Raw genomic sequence first — 24,791 nt, 5'->3', positions numbered from 1 at the left:
CTGCCTCTGCCTCTGCCTTCCAAGTGCTGCGATTAAAGGCATGAGACACCACACTAAGCTAATTCTACCATAATTTCTTAATGCTCCTGTAGTATTTTAGAAATTATTCCTCTGTCCTATGCAGTTTCCTGCTAAAAAGAAGGTAATATATTTGTTTATTGAAAGCTTTCACGTTAGCCCACAATAGTAACAAACTTATTTTTCTCCTAAACTCTAGCCTGTGTTGGCATCAAAAACCTTTTGCATTAACAAATGCTGTTGTATTCTAGGCCACTGTATCAGAACAAGTCTTAAGTACTTGTACATATGCCACATTCAAATCCTGCCAACAGTTAATGGAAAGAGATAATGGTTTATTTTCAAATGCTTTACCTTTTCAATGTCTAAGTATTTTTAAAACTTCATTATATGTTTCAGGCAAGTTTTGTAGCATCTGGAAACCGGACAGATATTTCCTTAGATGATCCCAACTTCTGGCAAAAATGGGCTAAAAAAGCAGAACTAGATATAGATGCCATCAGTGGCAGAGTAAGTATTAAGGTAACATCGGGCTGGTTACTGTGTATAGCAGATGTACATATGAATTTGTATTTATGTCATTTAGAAAGTCAACCAAATATTAAAAGATGATGAGAAAAATACATCTTAAAATTATCCAAACACAAGTCATTTAAACAGAAAAAAAAAGAAACATGGGTAAAAGAAAATTACCAATTCTTTCTTACAAAAGTCCAATTAATACATATAGAAGATATGAGGGAAATGTAAAGTCACCCCTAATCCACGATGATAATAATTATAGCAGGTAAATACTTTTTAAGGAATTTTAAAATTAATGGGTTGTTTAGAAAAAAATGAGACTGGGGATATGGCTCAGTGTTTGAGAAAACTGGCTGCTCTCCCAAAGGTCCTGAGTTCAATTCCAGCAATCACATGCTGGTTCACCACCATCTACAATGGGATTAGACTCCTTCTCCTGGCATGCAGGTGTACATGCAGACATAGCACTCATATACAGTGTGTGTGTGTGTGTGTGTGTGTATGTCTGTATGTCTGTGTGTATACATACATACATACATACATACAATCTAGATGTTTCTTTCTTCTCAGTATATGCCTTCTAAAATACATTAATTAGACAAACAAAATGCTTACCAGAGACACTTAAGATTACTTGCCTGTAAGTACAGAGCACTGTGTATAAAATAGAATACACCATGACCTGTATTCTCTGATCCTGGCTTCCTCTGCTACTGTGTATTATTTTCTGTTCTGGTGCTTTCCTAAGCATCTGATGTCATTTGGAGCCCCATGCTTACTTGTAATGATATCTCCTACCTTGCAAATTCCAGTTCTTTAAAAATTCTTTATACCTTAATTCCAGCCAGCTTTTGTACTCTTCCTGCCTTGTAAAACATGACATCCTGAGTAGCACTTATTTTTAATACATTTATCTGACTGCCAAACTTTGGATTCCTTTTAAACAGAAACTATCTTAATGATCTTTGTATCAGTAGTACCCACTGTAGTGAAACAGATACATTACATATTAGCATAATTAGTTTGTACAGAACTAACTAAATGTTTCTAGACATGCAAAAGATTTATAGCATTTGACCAGCAATTTAATTCCTGCACATTTCATTTTTTTTGCCTTTAAGATAAACTTAGATCAAAAAGATTTCTTTAGCTTTATTTTAAAGTTGAAAGCAACCCAAATTAAGTTATTAATCAGTTTTAGATAAACAAATTGTAAAGTTGAAATCAAGCCTAAAATATATTATGGTTATTGTAAAAGCACAGTAACGTTTATACTAATGACAGAAAATACCAATTGTTTTTAGTCTATGAATTTAATGACATGAATTATACATGTATCATCACACTTTTAAGAGAGTGGTTTTTGTTCTGAAGAGATGGTTCAGTGGTTAAAAGCACTGGCTGCTCTTCCAGAGGTCCTGAGTTTAATTCTCAGCAACCACATGGTGGCTGACAACCATCTGTAATGGTATCTGATACCCTCTTCTGGTGGGTCTGAAGAGACAGTGTACACACATAGATAAAATAAATTATTTTAAAAAAGAGAGTGTTTTAAGTTCACTTGCTAGGGTAGCAAGTCTGATAGTTAGTTTTTCTTTCTACTACAATGTATATTGTTTCTGTAATTTAAAAGTTGAAGCTTAAAAGGCTTATTGTAAATAAAATGGTTAAATTACCTTCCTTAATTATGACATTAAATTTTACAGAACAGTTTAGTTATTGACACCCCAAGAATTCGGAAGCAAACCAGACCCTTTAGTGCCACAAAAGATGAATTGGCTGAATTATCTGAAGCTGAAAGTGAAGGAGAAGAAAAACCCAAACTCCGGAGACCCTGTGACCGGTCCGGTGGCTACGGAAGGACTGAATGCTTTAGAGTGGAGAAAAACCTACTGGTTTATGGGTACAAAATGTTACGTTTAGTGTTTGCCATAAGGGATTATATATAAGCTTAAATACTTTCATAAACTATATATAAACTTACTTATATAATACTATTAAATATATAAACTTAAATATTTTCAATATTATCAGAATCAACAAAATCTATTTTAAAGTGCCCCAAATTTCTGTGTTTAACATGTATTATCTTTATGTATTTACAATGCTTTGAACGAACTGCTCACATGTGCACATTTGGTAATTCAAAGCATATAGTGTCACTATCTGTCCCTGAGCAAGACATACTCTAAATCTCTGTTCCATTCTGCCTTGCTCTACACACAAGAGAAACCATTTGTGAAACTGTATAATGGCAGAATTCTTTTATTTCGTGGCCTCATAGAGTTATGATTTGCTCAGACTTGAGTGAGTGCTCTCCTAACTATCCCTGTTCACCAGGTGGGGCCGATGGAGAGAGATCCTGTCTCACGGGCGCTTTAAGCGGCAGCTGAATGAGCACGACGTGGAGGTCATCTGCCGGGCCCTCCTGGCCTATTGCCTTGTGCACTATCGGGGTGATGAGAAAATTAAAGGGTTCATATGGGATCTCATCACTCCCACTGAAGATGGCCAGACTCGGGAGCTACAGAATCACTTAGGTAAGTGGATTTATTTCCTTTAAAAAAAGATCTTGTATAAATAATGCTGTACTCTCATGTAAAATTTTAAAGTAACACAGGTAGTATTAACAAACATAATGTTCACACTCAAAAATCAAACTTCAGCATAGGCCAGTGTTGCAGATTTGGTTGGGTAGGTGGGTGCACTTATATCACTGTTAACTTTGTATCACTTTGCAAACTGTTGACCTCACAGTGCATCTCTGTGAGTCCATGTAGCTGCAGCACAGTTCTCAGCTTTTCTTAGTATTCCATAGTATGAGAGTTTGATAGTTTGACTTATAGCTCCTTTGTGATGGGCAAAATGATTGCAGCTTGACACCGTTGAAAAGAAGCCTCAGTAAAAAGCTCTGCACACGACTTCTATTGCCTGTGTGTAAATCTTTCTTAATTGATGGTATCTGCATCCTTAGTGCCTTAGATATGGTCTGTGGCACTATGGGTCACTACTTAGATGGGTCAGTCATACCATCTCCTGGATATCATAAGCACAGAATTTTAAGGCCTCAGATGTACTGAAACTCAGTCTGCTTTGTAACAATCCTCGGGATTGGTATGCTTGTTAGAGTATGTGAAACAGCAGTAGTTAGTTCACTGACCAAAGTGATTGGCTGAAATGGTGTCATTGCTATATGCTAGTGTATTTCCTCACAGCTTTGTTAATAGGATGTCCATTTCTATATATAAAATATTTTTACCATAAAACAACTGCACTTTCTATAAAAATGAAAAATTATTGTGCTTTTAAAATTATGTTAGAATTTTGTTCTTCTGAATCACAAAATATTTATTACCTGTCTAGTATATATTCTTGTCCAATGTATATGTGGTATGAAAAAAATACAGACAGTCCTTGAGCTCCACAGCTTTACAGTCTAGCTCGGTAGACAGACCTAGGACATAGATAAAATCATTAAACCTAAACCGCAATGGGTTCTAATAAACATTGTGAAATGATGCTGGAATCATTACACACTTCTAAGATAGCACAGCAGCAAGCATTTGTTTGGGGTGAGGAGGTCAGTATAGGAGTCATAGCAGTTAATTTGAGGAACTAGCATTTAGGTAAGGGTGAAAAAAAAATCACACAAATATGGTTTCACTCTTCTCCTGAAACCCACATATAATATAAAGAAGGAAATGTAAGGTATTAAGGTCAACTCTATAGAACAGAACACTTCACTTTTTCAACAAACTAATTGTAGGACTGGGAATGCTTGGAGGAGCCTGCTTGTAACTTAGTGCCTCTCTACTGGAGATGGATGCTCCTGTGTGTCTCAACCTTGAACATGTTGCTGGTGTCTAGTGGGTAGATTCTAGGAATTCAGAGTCAGTTCCTGCCCATGAAGAACTATCTGTCCCCAAATAGGAGAACTGTGAAAAAGCCCATTATAAGTAAAAGAGATGTGTCTTAGCAGTCTGTTGCATTTTGGGGCCTTAATTTATATCATGATGGAGACAAACAACCTAGGGAAAATTAACTATCTTTACTAGATGATTTTACATTAGAATGTGCAGTATTAAGAAACTACTATTCCATTTCCAGACATGTTTAGTGACTCTTTACCTTGTAGATAGAGGTTACTAATAGATTCATGAATTAAATAATAGCTATCTTTGACTTATGTCAAAACAATATATGAGGAGTTGAAGAAAAGAATCTTGATGACACCAATTGGCCATGCATTAATGGTTAATACTAATAGAACATGAGGATCCATCTTAGCATCCCATCTACTTCTCTACATGCTTAGTCCACACTCAAAATACAGGCACTAGACATCAAAAGTAGGGAGAATGAGAGGGGAAATAGCAATAAAATTTTGAAATGTGGAAGCAAAGAGAGGTGCTGACATTTTTATTAACTTTGAAAGAGTTAATTCTTAGCTTACCAGTTCTAATAAGCAAAAAAATCTGACACGTTTCACATAAGAATTTGTGACACCAGGGACCTCTAAAAATGGACATGAAAAGTTTGAGACTGTGATTACAGCTGCTTAAAGGCACTCAAGTCCCCAATACCCTTGGCCTCTTAACAGCCGTAGTTTAGAGTGACGGATACTTTTCTCTGGAGACCGGAAAAGATCAATAGTTGTGAGATGTAAAGATTGTAAATAAGTGTGTGCAGCGGTCAGCACAATCCAAGGGGAAAAATCTAAAGATCAGGTACAAAGCTAAATATACTGGCTGCAAAAACTCATATACATGATTTCTTTATATCCTATACTCACAATCTCTGCCCATTTCTTCATAATGAAATGCATTATTTTGAATGCCAAAAGTATTTTTAAAAATGAAAAAGAAAAAGCATTATTCTAATTTACTCATTCTATTAACCAATGAGGTAAAAAAATTCAGATGAAGTAGTTAGTAATCATTAGTAATTTTCAAGAAACAAGTCTGACATCTTGCAGATTAATAAATATGAGCTCTTCTGATCACCCTGTAGTAGTTCCTGCGCTGTAGTTAAAGGTGCTGAACTAAACCTCCACGAGTTAGCATGGGTATCCTGCAGATGCTACGACTAAGGAATGAAGTGCAAGAAATAAGGTCTAGAAACAGCCCAGGCATAGAAACAAATGCCAAGTGTTTTATAAGCATCTGTAGTATAGTATATAAGGAATAAGCATGAATTCATAGATTGCTGGTTTCTGAGACAGACTGGGAGGAGTGTGTAGACTTCAGTTGTGGTTGATTTTGTTTTCTGGAAAACTGAGTGAGTGTGGCAGATGTGACCAACCTGAACAGTGATGCTCTTTTATTCTTTGAAGAAATGTATATAAAACTCTCAAGGACATAAAGATGACCTTAGACGTCCTAAGGCTAAACATTCCCTGTTATTAATAAAGCAAATTCTGGAGAGCAAGAGAACAAATACATTTCTCATATCTAGTGAAGCAGCAGTTAAAGGAGGCAGTAGGTTACAGCATCAGAGGACACCGAAGTGAGTGTTGTCTCTATTTGTGAAATTGATTTAATTTTTATAAAGCCTTCTTGAATTGTGTTTGAGTTGTAATTGCATTAGCACTTTTACCATGGATATGCTAAAGACCTCTGTGTAACCTGCAGAGACTCCAGAAAGTCTCCAGCAACCTTCTGCATTCAAACCATCTTTCAAATCATAGCTTTTTTTTTACAAGGTATTTCTGATTTCAATTGTACTTTTCATCTTTACAGGCCTCTCTGCTCCTGTGCCCAGGGGCCGAAAGGGGAAGAAAGTAAAGACTCAGACAAGCTCCTTTGATATCCAGAAAGCAGAGTGGCTTCGGAAATATAACCCAGAGCAGCTCCTGCAAGACGAGGGCTACAAGAAACACGTAAAGCACCACTGCAACAAGTAGGTCCTGAGTGGGCTGTACCACCCGAGCCCAGTGAGAGCACAGTCTGTGCTTTGATCTTCATGTGCCATCTTCAAGCAGTCATGAAATGTCTTATATAGTTTTATCAGCAAATAAAATTAGTCTCTAGATAAACTTGTCTCTTCCTGGGCATTTAATAATGACCATTGTAAAGATTTTTTTAGTATCTTTTGTGTAGCATCAGTGATGAGGGTCATTTGATCATACGTAATCATTATCATTTGAAAACTCTGTATAAGCAAGGGGTAGTGCACACACCTGCTCTCTGTCTGGTGTGTGGAAGGCAATGGCGGAAGACTTCACCCACAAGGTCATGGCAAGCACTTTCTACTCAGCGGGGTCCAGGCCAGACAAAGCCACATAGCAAATCCTCTCAAACAAATGGACAGACAAGACAAACCAGAAAAGTAATAAAAGTCTGTAAACAATCCCCCGTTGACTTTTTTCCTTTAGTGACTAACATCTTTGTCTCCTGTGGTTGGTTGATTAATTTCTTTGTTTGTTTCTCTATCTATCTATTTATAGAGTCCTGCTTCGTGTCAGGATGCTGTACTATCTAAAGCAAGAAGTCATTGGAAATGAGAGTCAAAAAGTCTTTGATGGAGTTGATGCAAGGTAACTTAAATATTTTAATAACACAGTGAAGCCAGAATTATACGGTGACAGAAAATCACATAGTCAGTGGAGGAAAGTCCGCTGGCCATAGAGATGTGACCGCGGCCTCTCCTCTGTTACTCTCATCCTTGGTTCTGTTATAAAATGCAGCAGCGCATGTGGGAGAGGTGATGTGAAGAACTGTATGCAGCCAGAGTGGAATACAGATAGAAACAGATGCTTAACACATTTCTTCAGAAAAGTCTGAGTCATTTTATTTTCTTGGCGTTGTTGGGTTCAAACCCAGGGTGCTTGCTTGTGCGTGCCAGGCACACTTTGCCACCTATCTACGCCTCTAGCCCAGTGAAGATAAGGACAAAATGAATACTCATCCTTAAGTAGTTTATGGTATCAGTGAACAGAAATGAGTCTGTACTTGGCATTCGTGGATAAGATACAAAGGAAGTGCCAGTGGAACCATTTCTAGGTTCGTCTAGCGTCTTACGGCCATGCAGTGTTTCAGTCTCTCAAGTCTCTGCAGCGCGGTATTCTCAGGAACTCCATGTAAGTAAGCCATCAAGTAGAAGTGACCTCAGCTTCCCACCAACAGGTAGAACCCGAGCTTTCCCGTACTCGATCTCCTCTTGTTTTCATCTAACACATAGGCTTCATGAAACCCTAGCCGCACCCTGGGCTCACGGGCTCTTGACCTGTGTCTGTGGCGCAGTCACACGTGCACTCGTAGGCTCCATCCACCCTGTCATCCCCGTCAGTGTGACTTCTGATCACACTTGGCCTTTCCAAGTCACTTAACTCTTGGGAATCCATCCTTAGAACTCTCTGACCTCATCACGGCATCTTCTCACCACTTAGTCACGAGTCATTACCTTCTCGGGTCCCTCCCTTTTTCCTTATTATTTAGTTTTATTCTCTAAGATACTAAATGCCTCAGCCCCATTGCTTGCCTGTCTCACTGTTTCATATACCTAGTGTAACTTCAGGTTAGGTGAAGCTAAGTTATCTACCTACTTCTCTAAGTTATCTGCCTTTCTCTAAGCACCTGAACATGGCTAGAAAAAAAATACCAAAATAGGAAATGGATTTCTTTCCTTTTTTTTTTTTTTTTGGATTTATTTCAAAGCTATGAATATTCAAAATTAAATGAAATGAGCTGACTTTTTAACCACATTGGCTTGGAAACTTCATTTCTTTCTTACCTGTTTCCTCAAAGTACCTTTCCAACTCACCAACAATGTCTAAAAATGGCCCTGGGACTCATTTCATTGAAGAAAACAACCAGCCAAGAGCAGCCTGCATCCATGCCTACCTATCTGCCCCTTAGGCGACAGTAGACATGCCTTTCAGTTCACAGCCTTGGGGCCCTTCTCTACTCTTCATTTAAGAGCCTTCCTTCTGTGGTAATCTTCCTTTCCTGGGCCCTTCCCTCCCTCAGGTCCCGGCTTCCCTCCCTCTCGCATACACTCACACTCATCTTACTCACTTAGGATAAAAAAGAACGTATTTCTGTTTTAATGCTTCCCTTCTCAACAGACTCTGGGATTTTCTGTCTCTACTTTTTTGCTTGCACTTTTTTATCAGCCCATTATAACTGATCTTTTTTTCCATGATTGCACAAAAATATTTCTTAGCATAGACAGTGACCTTCTTCCTCTTTCTTTCTTTCTTTCTTTCTTTCTTTCTTTCTTTCTTTCTTTCTTTCTTTCTTCCTCTCTCTCTCTTTCTTTCTTCTTTCCTTCCTTCCTTCCTTCCTTCCTTTCCTTCCTTCCTTTCTTTCCTTCTTTTGTTCTTTCTTTGCTTTTTAAAATGTTGCTTTTCATAGGTATCCATGCTACTTCCTATACCCACCAATTCTTTCCTTCCATTCCCATATGTAAGCATTCTCCATCATACTGAATCCCAATTGTTGCTGTGATTCTTGACTTTTCTTCTTCCATCATGAAAGAACTAACTCCTCAGCTCCTTGAAAAACAGGCCAACGTGGGCACCTTCCTTCTCTTCTCTAAATGTCTAGTCTAGCCTCCATTCTCTTTTTAAATTTCTACTCGTTGAGTATTCTTGTCTCCACAATCTCTCTACACTCTGCTCTTCAAATTTTGATTTTTTTCAAAGCAGTTACATCCCTTTAGCGTGTCCTAAAGCACAATCCAGGTTCTAGAACCTCAGATGGCCTCACACTCTTCTGACTCCCTTCACTTTGTCCCTTACTCTGGTTCCAGCCACTCTGTGGTCTCTGTTTATTCGCACTGGATTGTTCTGGTCCAAAGATGCTTTGTCCAGATCTCCCAAAGGACTGTCCGTGCACGTGGCTCCAGAGTTTGCTCATCAGTTGCGTACAGTACACTGTCTGTTTTTCCAGAAGACCCAGGGTTAGACTCTTGCCCTTGCAGAGCAGCTCACAGTGCTGCAACTCCAGTTCCAGGGGATCTGACACCTTCTGGACACTAAGAGCATACAAGTGGTACATAGACAAACGTGCAGGCAAAACAGAAATTACAAAAAGAGAGTAGCTATGTATGTAATTCAGTGCTCAGAAGAATTGTTGTCTTTCTGCTATACCATCTAAAGCAATCCAATCATTTATGTTAATGTCTCTTAATTCCTTTGCTATTCAAAACTTTTTCTTCCATTGTAATGTAAGTGCTGCTTTGTTGATCATTGTGTTCTCATTCATTACCATCTGTGGCTGGGACTATCGATTTCTGAGGAGCCCTTGCCTATCACATGAGGACCTGGGTTCAATCCCGAGCATTCTCCTCCCCAAGTAGAATGGAGAATCTTAAACTACTAAGTACTCAATAAGTGCTTGCTGACTAATTGCCTCTTTTCCTTTGGCGATCACTGACTTACTGACCTACTCTTGGCTTCCTAGTCAATGTTCTCTTGATTATTCCTTTTCTTTTTAAAAAAAATAAATCTACTTCTCTTTGGATTTTACCAAGTTTTCATCCCCTCCACCTTAAACACACATTTGTATAGGAAATGCATCACTTTTGAACACAGTGTCTCTTCTGCCATATTAATACTCCCTTTGATGTCATAGACCAACTTTTTTTCTGTCAGGAACTTGAAGCCGCTGGCCATGCTACTTTCTCAGACCGGAAGCAGAGAGTACTAAGCTCCTGTGCTCAGTCTATTCTCTACAGCTGAGGGTCCAGGCAGAGGGGACAGTGCCCCTCAGAGTGAGCAGCTTTTCCCCTCTGCTACCTCATCAAAATAAGCCCACAGGCCCCTTCCACTCTGGGTCATTCTAGAGTTCGCCAACTCCACATCTGACATGAGCTATCTCGTATCACTTATCACTTAGATTTCATTGTTTAGGGTTGTCATCTTGGTGGCTTAACTTTTTTTTTTCTATTCTAATGTTTTCAGATCTCTATCTCAAGTCTGTACCTCTTACTTAAAAATTACATTTTCACATTTGCCATGATTGATTACTCTTGATTAGAACATTTTCTCTCTCTCCTTTTTCTGCTAAGCCTTCCACCCCCTTTCTTCTGTTCTGTGGACTAAGCCTGTCTCTCAGTATGTCAGCGTTGGGCCACATACTCTAATACAGCATCGTGCCATTGATCATAAATTCCTGAAGGAGCCTCTTTACAAACAAAGGCATCTGTTTAAATTCATTGCAGTTGTTGGCACTAAACATGTTTTGAGTGGAAGATTTAACCTATGAAGTTTGAAAAAGCCTTAGGCAGGAAATATCACATCATTTTCAAAGACAGAAATCAATCACCTGGGAGGCTGAAGCAGAATGAACCAAAGTTTCATGTCTGCCCAATCTGCAGAGTGAATTCTAATCAGCCTGGCCTCTATACCAAAAACAAACAAAATTCAATAAAAACCCAGCAAAACCCAACAATAAATGTGCATCTGTCTTGGATCCCTTTTGCTAACAGTTTACAGACACCTCATGTTCCTGTGGCACTCAGTTTCGAACCATGAACTGTCTGAGTACTGATTGATTTTGCCAAGCAAGAACTTGGGCAAACTTCTCCTCACATGAGCTAGGCTTAAAGCGCCACCTGGTGGTGGACAAGGGACACTGCTTGATCCCATTTCCTCACCTTTGAGTTAAAAACTCCATCAAAAATAAGTATTTTGGGCTGAAGAGATGGCTCAGTGGTTAAGACTATTGACTGCTCTTCTAAAGGTCCTGAGTTTGATTCCCAGCAACTACATGGTAGCTCACAACCATCTGTAATGGAATCCAATACCTTCTTCTAGTGTCATATACATAAAATAAATAAATCTTTAAAAAATATAAATAAGCTGGGTAGTGGTGGCACATGCCTTTAATCCCAGAACTTAGGAGGCCCAGGCAGGCAGATTTCTGAGTTTGAGGCCAGCCTGGTCTACAGAGTGAGTTCCAGGACAGCCAGGGATATATAGAGAAACCCTGTCTCAAAAAAAACCAAACATTTTATTTTTATATATAAATATATATATATATATATATATATATATATACACACACACACACACATATACATATATATGTACATATATATTTCCTTTACTTTATCTCTTTTTCAACTTTTGAAAAATATCAGAAAAATTAATATCTTTATTTCTCTACTCAATCAAAACATTTTCAGTTTTGGTTTGTTTCATAGCAAAGATATAATGAAGTATCTTGCTTAAAGTGCTGACAGATCATAGAGTTCGTGTCCCCCATGTTTTCACCGTGGGCTAAACCCTTCTGAAGACAACTGTTACCCACAAAGCTGAGCTGCTCCTCACCCTTCATCTGCCTGGGAAACTCTGTCTGTCCAGGCCTCCTCTCACAGCTATAGCTGTCTGTCCAGGCCTCCTCTCACAGCTATAGCTGTCTGTCCAGGCCTCCTCTCATAGCTGTTGCTGTCCGTCCAGGCCTCCTCTCACAGCTATAGCTGGTCATGGGAAGGGTTCTTTGTTGGCTTCAGGAGCACATTTGTCAGCTTGTTTTTATGACAGCCAAATTATTAAAGATCTTTCAGCATAGAACTTAAAGGGCTTTGCTAATTTACTTAGGAAATGATAGTGATAAGATAGAGATTATATTCCTTTGTATGAGATTAGTTCTCTGACTCTTTAAAAATTATTAGTTTCACGAAATAACAGTGAAACTAATTGAATAGTAAAATTCTTAGTCTATTTGTTTTCTACAATGTGCTCCATCCATTTTCTACCCTTTGACTACTGAATATCAGGAAACATGTACACGGACAGGGACACATGCATACACGTGTGCTTACGTGTGCACACCCACATATACACACACACACACAAACTCTCACACACACATACACTTGCTAGTTGTCAAACATTAGGAATGTATATTTTGTCACATACATGTTTTAAATCACTGACAAAGAAATGAAGAGGCCTCCAGGTGATGTCACCTGCATAATTTGGAGAACATTTCAGGGAGAATGGTATCACGGGGTAGAAAGGCGTAAGAGTTATCCCCAGATCGTTCTAGAAACAGCCAGACTGATGAAGCATTATGGGTTTTTATCATAGTTAGTAATAATCTGACACTGCCATTTTACACAGGATAGTATAAATATATATCAATAAATACATATTTATATAGTAATACTAAAGTAGTGCTTTGTGTAGTTTGATTAAATTATGAATTAAAACCCTAAGTTTTTAAGTGTGATTTTAACAAAACTGATCTCAGATAACACAGAGCTCTTATACACAGAGCATTTCCTTTGACCTTTCAAAAGCTGGTTTTCTCACTTGAAGATTTTTCTTACAAAGCTATTTGCTGCTGTAACAATCCAGAGAGGGGTTCTGTGTGTGTTGGAGAAGACTGCCTTAAGAGGGCCAGACAGTCACCCTTGTTGAGATGTATTGGCTTTGTTGAACGTAATGTTAGTTTATTCGATGGGATCTTTGTTGCTGTTATACCACTTATACCTCTTGCCTCCTTTATACACATTTATAAAATTGATAATGTTGTGCTGTTTTTAAGTGACATTGATGTTTGGGTACCGGAGCCAGACCATTCCGAGGTTCCTGCTGCGTGGTGGGACTTTGATGCTGACAAGTCTCTTCTTATTGGGGTTTTTAAGCATGGTAAGTAAGGCGGGGGGGGGGGGGGGGGAGAGTTCTTTCTATGGATAACGGAATTTTCACAGATTTTTAGGTTTTTATTGGTTTTCACTTATAGTTTTACTATACACATACTCTCTCTCTCTCTCTCTCACACACACACACACACACACACACACACAATTATTAAAACCATAGATTGTCAAACTAAAATCAAATTCTCATGAGAAGTTGGCGTGTATTACTTGCCCTCTGAGCTGTCAGTGTTACACAGTTTTCTCTCTTAGAAGAGTTGCATCAATTATGTGTGTGATCAATTTATTCTGGTTTTCTTTTTGTTGATAAGATGCATTTATTATTATTATTTTACACATCTGAATGTGTTTTCTCTGTGTATGTTTGTGCTCTGCTTGGATGCCTGGTTCACTCAGACACCAGAGGCTGGTACCAGATTACCTGGAACCTGAGTCAGCGATGGGTGTGAGCTGCTTTGTGGGGGCTGGGAACCAAACCTAGGTCTTCCTCAAGAATAACAGCGCTCTCAATTGTTGAAACATTTCTCCAGTTCCACTTTCTTTGTTGTTGCTGTGGTATTTTTTTTAAGATCTGATTTTTAATGATGTGTGTGCACATGTATCCAATGCCCAAGTCATCCAAAAGAGAATGTTGGATCACCTGGAGCTGAAGTTAAAGGCAGCCTAACATCGGTCCTAGGAACTGACCCTGGGTCTTCTAGAAGATCAAGAACACTCTTAACCACTGGGCTCTCCCTCTATTTTTGTATTTGTAACAGATACATGAAAATTTTTATGGTATTATCTGACTCTAATATTTTGTGACTATTTCCAGACAGCATATTTAACATGTATTACTTAAATATAATGTTCCTTTAATCCCAGAATATCAGTATTCTACATATAAGGAATCCTTGTGTTTTCATAACTTCTTTCTGTTCTGTGTCTTTGTAATTGGTGGCATTTCCAGGTTATGAAAAATACAACACGATCCGAGCAGACCCAGCACTGTGTTTCTTGGAAAGAGTGGGGAAGCCTGACGACAAGGCTGTCGCTGCAGAGCAGAGAGCCAATGACTACATGGACGGGTATGTGCGCGCCGGCTGTGTCTCCATGTGCTAGTTGCCCTTGGGAGCATACTTAGTCAGTGAGGTTCATCTTTGCTCTTTAGGGTTGTTTACTGTTTGTTTGTTTGTTTGCTTGCTTGCTTGCCTGTTTTATGTGATTTGCTTTCATGAATGTGTGGATGACATTTACATGTGTAGTATCCCAAAAGTCAGAAAAGGACTTTGGATCTCTTGGGACTGGAGTTATAGAGTTTAGAACCTGTATTGTGGGTGTCACGAATCAAACCTACAAGAGCAGCAAGTGCTCTAATCCACTAAACCTTTCCAACTCAAGGTTTGTGTGTGTGTGTGTGTGTGTGTGTGTGTGTGTGTGTGTGTGTGTCTCTGTGTCTGTGTCTGTCTGTCTGTCTGTCTTTCTGTTGGGTTTGTATCAGCATGACCATGTACATAGGCCGACCTTAGGTATTATTTTCAGGACTTGCCTACCTTGTGTTTTTGAGAGAGGTCTCTTGTCAGGGCCTCACTGAGTGGGCACAGCTGGTAAGTGAGCTCGCCTGAGAGATCCCCATCCGTTCCTTCCTTCCACTGGGATCATAAGTGTGGACCAAGTCACATGGCATTTTCCATGGTGCTAGGGATCAATTTGACCTCTAAGACAAGCCAAAAAGTCATCAGTCCCTTACAGTAATTAGAACATTCATTATTCTAACAGGGATGTGGAAGATCCAGAATACAAGCCTGCCCCAGCGATCTTTAAAGATGATATAGAGGTATGTGTTGGATCACATTTTTTAAACCTCTGTATTAGGGATTCCTTATAGGTAAGTGATCAATTTAAAGTTATGAACATGAGTGAGTAATCATTTAAGATTGTCTGACATCTACTTCTAGCCAAGATTAAGGATGGCTTGACTGTGTAATGCAGTTTTCCTGTGTTTTATACTTCTTAGAACTAAGAAGTAGAGCATCTTGGAACAAAACTCAAAAACTGAGTAAAAGCAGATACTAGGACAAACACAAAAAATATAGAAGTTATACCTCCATCAAAAGGACTGCAATAAAAGAAGCATCTAGCGGGATCCTGAGATGCCATCCTAATTTAAACAAGGAAAGTTAGTGTAGATGGTTACTACTTACAATAGCGTGTTTTCAGGAATGAGAACTCAGCTTATAAAGAGTGCAAGGAACATGGGGACATCAGATAAATGGGGATATAGGACCACTGGGATGGCTCAGCATAGGAGGCTGCTCACTGCCAACTCTAAAGACAAGACCTTAGTGGTGCTAAAAGAACTAACTTGAAGGAACTGTTCCTGTGCATACCCATATACACCATGGCTGGCATGCACACAAGCATGCATATACTAATAAATAAAAATAATACATAAATAAATGTAAAAAAAATTTAAGGGAGAGGAAATCTACCATTCACCATACTCAGAACCCTAAGTAGGATTTGCATCCTGGTGTGGTCTAAAATTCAGACTATAATGGGAGGACATGTCCATTGCTCAATAGATGGCCAATGTGTGCCCACACATGAGTGCCTTCCTAGAAATCTCTCTGCAAATGGCTGGAAGTATACTATACAGTTGCCAAAAACACTTTTCCCAAGAAAAGTCTTACTGTAGGGATTCTTCGAGAAAGCACTCAAGGCAGAAACTGGTCAGAAGAGCAGTTTCTCTAGCAGGGGCCAGGCTCTAGAAGAGGCTGTGGTGATTGCTGAGCGGCAGAGGACCTCCCCAGCAGTAGGAAGCAAAAGTTTCCCTTTTCTTCTATGGCATCTGTGTAGTTTCTTCTCCTGACAAACCTTAACATCATAATGACTGTCAAAGGGGAAAAAAAACGTTAAGAAATAGGGCAGCATGACTATAGCTGCCGTCTGCCGTCTGCCTGGCTGCACGACTGTACCTGCCGTCTGCCTGGCTGCACAACTGCACCTGCCGTCTGCCTGGCTGCACGACTGCACCTGCCGTCTGCCTGGCTGCACGACTGCACCTGCCGTCTGCCTGGCTGCACGACTGCACCTGCCGTCTGCCTGGCTGCACGACTGCACCTGCCGTCTGCCTGGCAGGCATTCCAAAGGAACGAGTGGCTGTCATGCAGAAAGGGCACTATTTGAAAAGACATGAATCTTCAGTATTAGTAAAATGAAGTCCACATCCAGATACAACTGTAGATGTTCCAATGTTAGCCAGAGCAAACAAGGCTCCCCTGCAGGCACCCAGCTGAGACACTGTCTACGTCAGTAAGAACGTGGTTATTGGAATAAACTGCAGAAGTCTAAATGTAAGGCAGAGATGGGACACCCAGTTGAACTGTTCTGTTGTCAGGTAAAAAGCTGAATACACACACACACATACACACACACACACACAAACACACGCACACGCACACGCACATGCACACACAGAGTTCAAGCTAAAGAAGAGATGTGCCATTTGGTGCATAGGAATGAGTGTACATCTTTGAAGCGATGTGCAGAACATTAAAAGCAGCTCAACAGTTAACCTAAGGCAGCTCAGGGCTAGAGAGGAGCAAGGAGGGCAAACTGGCTTTCTTTCTATAGAAGGAACTAGTGACTGATTTAAACTATCAGAGGCAAGAGGGAGAAATGGTAATTGTGAGAACTTAGCCAAGACATTGTGTTGTGCTTTTGCTAAGTGGATAGGTACAAAATCTTAGTTCAGTAAGTTCCTGGGTTAATTCATAGGTCAGTTTTTTTTTAAAGGTGTTGAAAGAGGGTCTCTTATAAAGAAGTTTTTTGTTGTTGTTTTGTTTTTTCCTAATTTTAATTCAATTACTGTGAACAAATGTCTGTCTCTTTAAAGGATGACGTTTCCTCACCTGGAGATCTGGTCATAGCCGACGGAGGTAGGCTGCACTTCTTCACTTAGCAGTGCTGGGAATTCACATCCTCACAACAGGGAAATCACCAAGTCCTGTTGCTGTAGCTAATCTGCACCAGTACCATATAACTGCTGTGCTCGTCATAGAAACTGTGTACTGGAATGTAACAGTTCTGTTGGGGTTTGCAAAGCCTTGACTCTGAGCTTAAAGACTAGACACTTTGACTATGGCTTGGTTAAATCATGAAATATTAGTGCAATAATAATGCATTTAACTTCTTATTGCTTGCATATGTACATCAGGGAACAGCCTTATTACTCAGTCTTTCCAAAGCAAGTTGAGCAAGTTCTGCTATTACTGTTATTTTGGTTTTGTGAGGTTTTGTTTAGATTTTTTTAGTAACTGTTTGTGTTTTTAGACAGGGTCTCCTGTCACCAGGCTGTGACATATTGCATACCTAAAGATGACACTGAGTGTCTGACCTTCCCAAGTGCTAGGGTTGCAGCATATCTCATCTCTTCCAGTTTCGTAGACTGCCAGTGATGACAGACCAGGACATCATGCCTGCTAGGCAAGCACTATTCCCACAGATCTTCATCCCCAGTCTTCACAGGGGGGTTTAAAATATATATTCAAATACACATTTGTCTACCTAGTGGCTTTAAAACTGCTTTTATTACAGATTAACATAAATTCAATAAATAATTTTATGTTCCCTTTCTATAGAATGGATTACAGTATGAAGTATCCCATTATTTACTGTTTGGCTTTTAATTTATTTATGTCATTGAATAATTGCAAGGCAGCATGATATATTAGACCTAGAATTCCAAGAGCTGTATATTCTGTGCAAGAAAAATTCCATTCGCATAGGTAACATCCTGACTCCACTTCCACCAGACTCCTCTTACTTTAAGTAACTCTTTATTGGAATGCTTTTTAAAGATACAAACTTTTGTTTTCTTTTGAGAAAGGGTCTCACTCACTATGTATCTCTGGTTGCCCTGGAACTCAACTATATAGACCAAACTGGCCTTAAACTCAGGACTGACTCTCTCTGTGTCCTGAGTGCTGGGTTTAACCATGTGTGTTACCATGACTGGCAGCTTTTTTTTTTTTTAAATGAAGAAAGAAAAAAAGTAAATTTAAAGTTTTGTCTTCTGTGAGCATCATACAATGTCTGCTTAGGTTTTATCATTGTTATTAATACAAGTTTTCTTAAATACAGAGGGTCAATTGATGGAAGGGGATAAAGTGTACTGGCCTACCCCATCAGCTCTGACCACACGGCTGAGACGTCTCATCACTGCATATCAGCGAACTAATAAGAACAGACACATCCAGCAAATACAGCCCACCTTCTCGGTGCCTGCCAGTGTCATGCAACCTCTCTATGAAGAAGCCGCCCTGAACCCCAAGATGGCAGCCAAGATCGAAAGACAGCAGAGGTGAGACCATAGCGGTTTAATATATGGAAGCTGTGGATGTGTGTTCACTAGAAGATTATGAAGTAGTTGAGTTATCATCCTAATTGGCCAAAACAAAAGGCTCATGTACATATATGCATACACACATTTACTTATAGAAGCAGAATTATGAAAAAACTAGCAAAGATTATTGCCTTATGTTTACAATTAATATTTCATCAGTATTGTCATTTTACTAACATTGAAATATTTAGGAAATAAAGGCATAGATACCATTTCTTTATACAAATTTAAATTATCAACAGATCCAAAACTTAAATTATGATTAATAGAGCCTTGTCTATGTTATTTTACATTATAACATTTATAAAATTTAAGAATGAATGAAAAGCAAATCCACTTCCTTATAAAACTGTTGTTGAAGGGAAAGTGAGAGACATTGAGACAGGGAGCTAGGCAAGTCTGTCTTGTCTGCCTCCTAAAATTCTTTCTATAGCACATGCAATAATAGTATTTCATTCTACAAATCTGTCTAAAGACATTCTATCATTTTACTTAAGGACAGGGTCATATAATTTTGTGTTCCATGCATATTTTCTTATTTAGTAAACATGCAGAAGCCAGTTGGCAATGACTGAAGGAACAGACAGTTTATACCAACTCAGTTATGGATGGATAAGTCAATTAGAATTTTACAATCATTTTCAAGGCTAAAATCTGGCTTTAATCCTGTAAGGCATTAAGTACCATAAGCATTTTAAATCTATGTTATAGTCATTATTTTCACCACTAATAAATATTTTAGTGATATGTACATGTATTTTTTTTTATCTCAATCTGATTCATTATAGGTGGACGAGGAGAGAAGAAGCTGACTTTTATCGCGTTGTGTCGACATTTGGAGTAGTTTTTGACCCAGACAGAGGGCAGTTTGATTGGACAAAATTCAGAGCTCTGGCTAGGCTACATAAGAAAACTGATAATAGTCTGGAGAAGTATTTGTGTGCGTTCATGTCCATGTGCCGGAGGGTCTGCCGTCTTCCTCCCAAAGAAGGTGTGTATACGATTCCCCGTATTATTATCAGTTATATTGATAGACTCCTGTTCCTTAGACCTATTACTGCAGTGAGATAAAGGGAATAAAGATACCCACCAAAGTTTAAGAAAACAACTTGTTTAATTCTAGCATTAGATGAGCAGAGGCAGGTGATCTTTGAGCAAGACTGGTCTGGTCTACATAGTAAGTTTCAGGCCATCCAGGGCTATGCAGAGAGGACCTGTCTCTAACAAAAATCAAAAAGAAAATAAATTGTGCTGTTTCAAGAAAACACTACTCCCTTGTAACATCCACTGCCTCTGGCTCTTACGTCTTTCCAGTCCCTCTCAATTGTAACAGCATGTGTAAGACCTGTACACAAACTCAAGGCAAAAATCCTAACTTGGAGAGGGGGATGGGCAAACATCCCATCCTAGCTAAAGAGCTTTGGATAACTGAGCTCCCTTTAAGGATGTAGCCCCTGGTAGGTCTGCTGTGCTCCAGGGCTGGCTGCATCCAAGAGCATCAGGGCTGCGCAAACTGCCAGGACAGACGATTGGATGAACACCAAAGCAAGGGCAGTGCTGGGCTCCTGGTTCTGCTATTTTGTAACAGATTTATTGCCAGTTTGCCAAATCAGGAAGCAAATCTCTTGATTGCTCAGTGTCAGGAAATTCAGGGTAGTTTGAATCTGCTATATTTATATGTATAATGTAGGTACTAAATAAATAATTATTATTCTGTGTTGTTAGGAAATAATGACAAGAAAAACAAATTGCATATATCCAGTACAGATTTAGCTCAGCCCTCCAAATAGTATGCTCACTGAATCCTTGGGTTCAGCTATTTGGATTTTACCAGGTTGATTTTTTTTTTTGGTTGATTTTTTTTTTAACCCCTGAACATTTCTGGGGAGAGGAGTTTGATGCTTGTTCTGGGACAGGGTCTTGCCACATAGCCTAGCTTTATGCGGCCTTGTCCCCACTTGTAATTCAACTTGGGTCACAGTTCTTCTGCCTCTTTTCTCAGGGCTGGGATGACAGACATCTCTCCCCCACTTGGCTTCTCTGAGGTATATTTGTGTTCTAGGACCGACCCTATGTGGTACTCGAGTGTCCTCATTGTTCTCACTTTAAAGGAACCAATTATCATAAGTCATTTTGCCATATTTCCTTCTATTCCAATTTGAGTTTTCATAGGATCGGACAGTGTGTTGTTTTCTTTCTTTCTTTCTTTTTTTAAAACAAGTTCTTGATTGGCACACCATGTTAGCCTCCATCTCGGAGATGCACCTGCCTCTGCATCCCCAGTGCTGGGATGAAAGCTGTGTGTCCCCATGCCCACTTTGTTGCAGGTTCTGTATCCTGGTTTACTAATGTTTAAGGTTTGTGCTGTCAGGGTGGTTGGTACTCATCTGGATCATTATATGATATATTTTTCTACTTTATGTTTTCCCACATAATTGACAAATAACTTGGAATCTCACAAATCCTATTTCTGCTCAATCTTTCATAATTCTGTTTGTGAGCTGGGAAGATAGCTTGATGGTGGGCTGGGGCGATGGCTCAGTGCCTGAGAGCCTGGCTGCTCTTTGCAGGGCTCTGGTTTGATTCCCAGCACCCACATGGTGGCCAACAGTCATCGGTAACTCCAGTTTCAGGAAATCCTCCACCCCCGTCTGGCCCCCTTTGACAGCAAGCACACACGCAGTTGCACACGTGTACATGCAGGCAAAAAATCTAGATGCATAGAGTAAAAAATAATCAAAAAATTAATCTATTGTTTGTACTGCTTTCTATATACTCAGTCTTGTGTGCAATAGATCCTCTGTGAAATTCCATTGTAAGGAATAAGTCTTCCTCATTTATAGTCATTTATAGGTTGTAACCTATAAACTATAAACCCAATACTTTATTTTTGCTCAAACTTTATACATGTTTTTATTATGAGTTCTACAGGTAGATTCTTGCATTAGTATAATAACACATTATCTTTTTAAGTGATTTCCAAGAGTCATTAACCAGATCCAAAGGTAGGACTACCTCAAAACAAATGTACCCTGACCTAATATACCCCAACCTAATGTACCCCGACCTAATGCACCCCAACCTAATGCTGAAGCTGAGTGCCTTTCCCTAGTCACTTGTGTGATGCTCAGCAGATAGACCACGTTTCCCTCAAACGTTAAAAATCCTGTTGTTGGCCGGGCGGTAGTGGCACATATGGGTTTGCAGAAGCAGGCAGATCTCTACGTTCAAGGCCAGCCTAGTCTACATAGTGAATTTCAGGACATCCAGGTATATAGACAAAGACCCTGGCTCAAAAAACAAAACAAACAAAATGTCTTTGTAACCTAAGTTACCTTATGCACTATGAAATATGCCAGATTTCATATGTTTATTGGGTATCACTAGATGTATTTATAAGTAAGCTTAGAAAAGTTCTTAAAAATAAATTCCTATTTATGGCAATATACTTCTGAAATGATCATGTTACTCATTTCAAAATATAGATATTTTTCATTATGTTTCATGATTTTAGGAATTTTAAAAAGTGTTTACTTTTACAGTTCTAGAAATTATAATGATACAGTATAGCTTTTAAAGTTACCTTGTGTTAAATCTTCCATAAAGCTTTTTTTGAGATTAATATTTTGGTCTTTGTTTCAATATAGAATTAGTCGATCCAAATATTTTTATTCAACCAATCACAGAAGAACGCGCTTCTAGGACTTTATATCGCATTGAACTTCTAAGAAAAGTACGGGAGCAGGCCCTTCGCCACCCACAGTTGTTTGAACGCTTGAAGCTTTGCCATCCAAATCCAGACTTACCTATCTGGTGGGAGTGTGGCTCTCATGATAGGGATTTGCTCATCGGTGCTGCCAAACACGGAGTCAGCCGGACCGACTATCACATTCTGCGTGATCCTGAACTCTCGTTCATGGCTGCTCAGAGGAGCTACAGTCAGAGTAAGGCGGCTCATGCGAGGACTTGTACCCCACTCTTACAGCAATACCAAGTAGCACTTTCTGCTTCTCCTCTTACCTCTTTGCCTAGACTGCTAGGTGCTAAAGGTCCTCTCCCAGAGGATGTGAAAGTTAAGAATGAAAGCCTCACAGAAGAGCCCCAGTCGTCTGAAGAAGAATCTATGTCTTCTATGGAAACAAGGACACGAGTTAAATCTGAGCCTGTAAGTCCAAAGAACGGTGTTTTATCACAGGCTACTGGAGACCAGAAATCTGGTGGGAAAAGTGAAACAGACAGATGCATGGTTGCAGCCAGAACAGAACCCCTAACTGCAAACCCAGCTTCTAAGAAACAGAGAGCCCACAAAAGACGATCAGAATCCAGTTCTGATTCGGACTCTGATTCCGAGCGTTCATCGTGTTCTTCCAGGTCCTCCTCCTCCTCCTCTTCCTCCTCCTCTTGCTCACACTCTCGATCAGGCTCCAGTTCTTCTTCATCCTCATCTTGTTCTTCGGCATCCTCCTCCTCGTCTTCATCCTCCTCCTCCTCCTCCTCATCTTCTTCATCATCATCTGAAGAAAGTGACAGTGAAGAAGATGTCCAAAAGCGAGGTACATGCACACATTTGTTATCTTTATGACAGCTTTTCAAATGAAATGTATAGAACTCGATTTAAATAGCTGAAGCATGCTTAACTTTGTAAGCTTAAATTTTATGCTTATAAATTTTCTGAGAAAAGCATAATTGAGGAGGAAACTGTTGCGTACATAATCCCTATTCTGTAGATTAGTGGAACAGGGGAGTCTGAAGGTTTACGTAACAACTTGCCTTCTTTATGATTGCCTCAAATTTACTGCTTTCCCCAGAACAAGTTTATTATGAACAAATAATGTTTATAGCAACCACCAAGAACCTTAGATTAAATAGACAAGCAATACACCATGCTTGCTGCCTACAGTCCATAGAAGGACTACAGTAAGAACTTATGTTTCCCAACAGAGTAGCATCGGGCAGTTTTTTTCTGGGATGTCTTTGCAACAACAGTTGAGGTACAAGGAAATGAGGTGGCATCAAGCTTGCGCAGGAACTGCTCTGGCCTAAAGAGCCTCATCTTCCTGCGGAGCTAGAGTCCATTGTCACAGCTCTCTGGTATAACTTCCCGTGCTGTGACCAAGCATGCCCATGTCTAAGAGTTAGCTTATTTGGAGAATTGTGGGGAATTTAAGAAATTGCATAGGATTGTAAAAGTATGCATAAATGGTTTCATGTAGATGTTAAAGGGTGACTGTAACTGTTGTCATTAGAAGGTACACCTCATGTGAAAGCCTACGATGAAGAAAGCGTCGCATCCCTGAGCACCACCCAGGACGAAACCCAGGACAGTTTCCCGGCAAACCATGGGACGCCAGAGTCTGCCTACCTGTTACCAGGCGGATGTACGCTGGCGGCCTCATACTGGCCAAAGGTAACGAGGAGGCTACTGCTGAGACGGGGCATTCTGTTTTCTGATTAGCTTTGATGGTAGACATTCTTTTATCTTTTGTTTTATTTGTTTATTTGTTTTATTTGTCTTCCTGTATGGCTCTGGCAGTCAGATTAACCACACACTCACAGGCATCTGTCTGCCCCTCTGCCCCTCTGCCCCTCTGCCCCTCTGCCCCTCTGCCCCTCTGCCCCTCTGCCCCTCTGCCCCTCTGCCCCTCTGCCCCTGCTTTGGGAGCTCTGGGATTAAAGGTGTGCACCACCACATCTGACCTGATAGTAGATAGTGTAAGGTGAAAAAATAGGTCACTATAAATTTATGGTGACATTTTGGTATTTGCATCAATAGTATAAATCCTTACTACCTATTAAATGAGCTCCACTTACCTGTGCATGCTTTCCAGTGTAACTTTAGAATGTTGGGGGGTTTGGTTTTTTGGGGTTTTTTTTGTTTGTTTGTTTGTTTTTTGTTTTTTTTTTTCGAGACAGGGTTTCTCTGTGTAGTCCTGGCTGTCCTGGAACTCACTTTGTAGACCAGGCTGGCCTCAAACTCAGAGATTCGCCTACCTCTGCCTCCCAAGTGCTGGGATTACAGGGGTGTGCCATCACCGCCCAGCCATTAGAATGTTTAAAATGAAGGACCATAAATGCCTTTTTTAGTTGTAACCTACCAAAAAGTTCATTTTAAATAGGTCCATTCAGTGGTACAAGCAGCTACAACTGGATTATCATAATCCCCATGTGTGACTAGACTCATACAGGGTGCCTTTGGAAATAAGGCTGAGAAGGGAGAAATGGAGGAGCCTCTTCTCTTCCCTGTTCCTAAGTG

The 24,791-nt window shown here is 39.7% G+C and overlaps 1 protein-coding gene across 15 annotated transcripts in view; it reads left to right on the top strand.

The window, feature by feature from the left end:
• The window catches only part of Chd9 (chromodomain helicase DNA binding protein 9), a 218,723-nt gene that overhangs the window by 172,916 nt on the left and 21,016 nt on the right, over window positions 1-24,791 (top strand). For 14 of the 15 annotated variants that reach the window (XM_052166952.1, XM_052166957.1, XM_052166960.1 and 11 more), the window contains 13 exons: window positions 418-528; window positions 2,247-2,443; window positions 2,881-3,080; window positions 6,279-6,438; window positions 6,986-7,075; window positions 13,038-13,141; window positions 14,102-14,219; window positions 14,911-14,968; window positions 17,030-17,072; window positions 18,277-18,496; window positions 19,327-19,529; window positions 22,186-23,091; window positions 23,785-23,945. In XM_052166952.1, coding sequence (XP_052022912.1) covers window positions 418-528; window positions 2,247-2,443; window positions 2,881-3,080; window positions 6,279-6,438; window positions 6,986-7,075; window positions 13,038-13,141; window positions 14,102-14,219; window positions 14,911-14,968; window positions 17,030-17,072; window positions 18,277-18,496; window positions 19,327-19,529; window positions 22,186-23,091; window positions 23,785-23,945 — 2,571 coding nt within the window. The remainder of the gene's footprint in view (window positions 1-417; window positions 529-2,246; window positions 2,444-2,880; window positions 3,081-6,278; window positions 6,439-6,985; window positions 7,076-13,037; window positions 13,142-14,101; window positions 14,220-14,910; window positions 14,969-17,029; window positions 17,073-18,276; window positions 18,497-19,326; window positions 19,530-22,185; window positions 23,092-23,784; window positions 23,946-24,791) is intronic. The other variant, XM_052166959.1, reaches the window with a different exon arrangement.

Source organism: Apodemus sylvaticus, chromosome 21 (genome assembly GCF_947179515.1).
Source record: "Apodemus sylvaticus chromosome 21, mApoSyl1.1, whole genome shotgun sequence".
Classification (NCBI taxonomy): domain Eukaryota; kingdom Metazoa; phylum Chordata; class Mammalia; order Rodentia; family Muridae; genus Apodemus; species Apodemus sylvaticus.
Note: the sequence above shows the minus strand (reverse complement) of the source record. Positions and strands in the feature narration are given on the sequence as shown.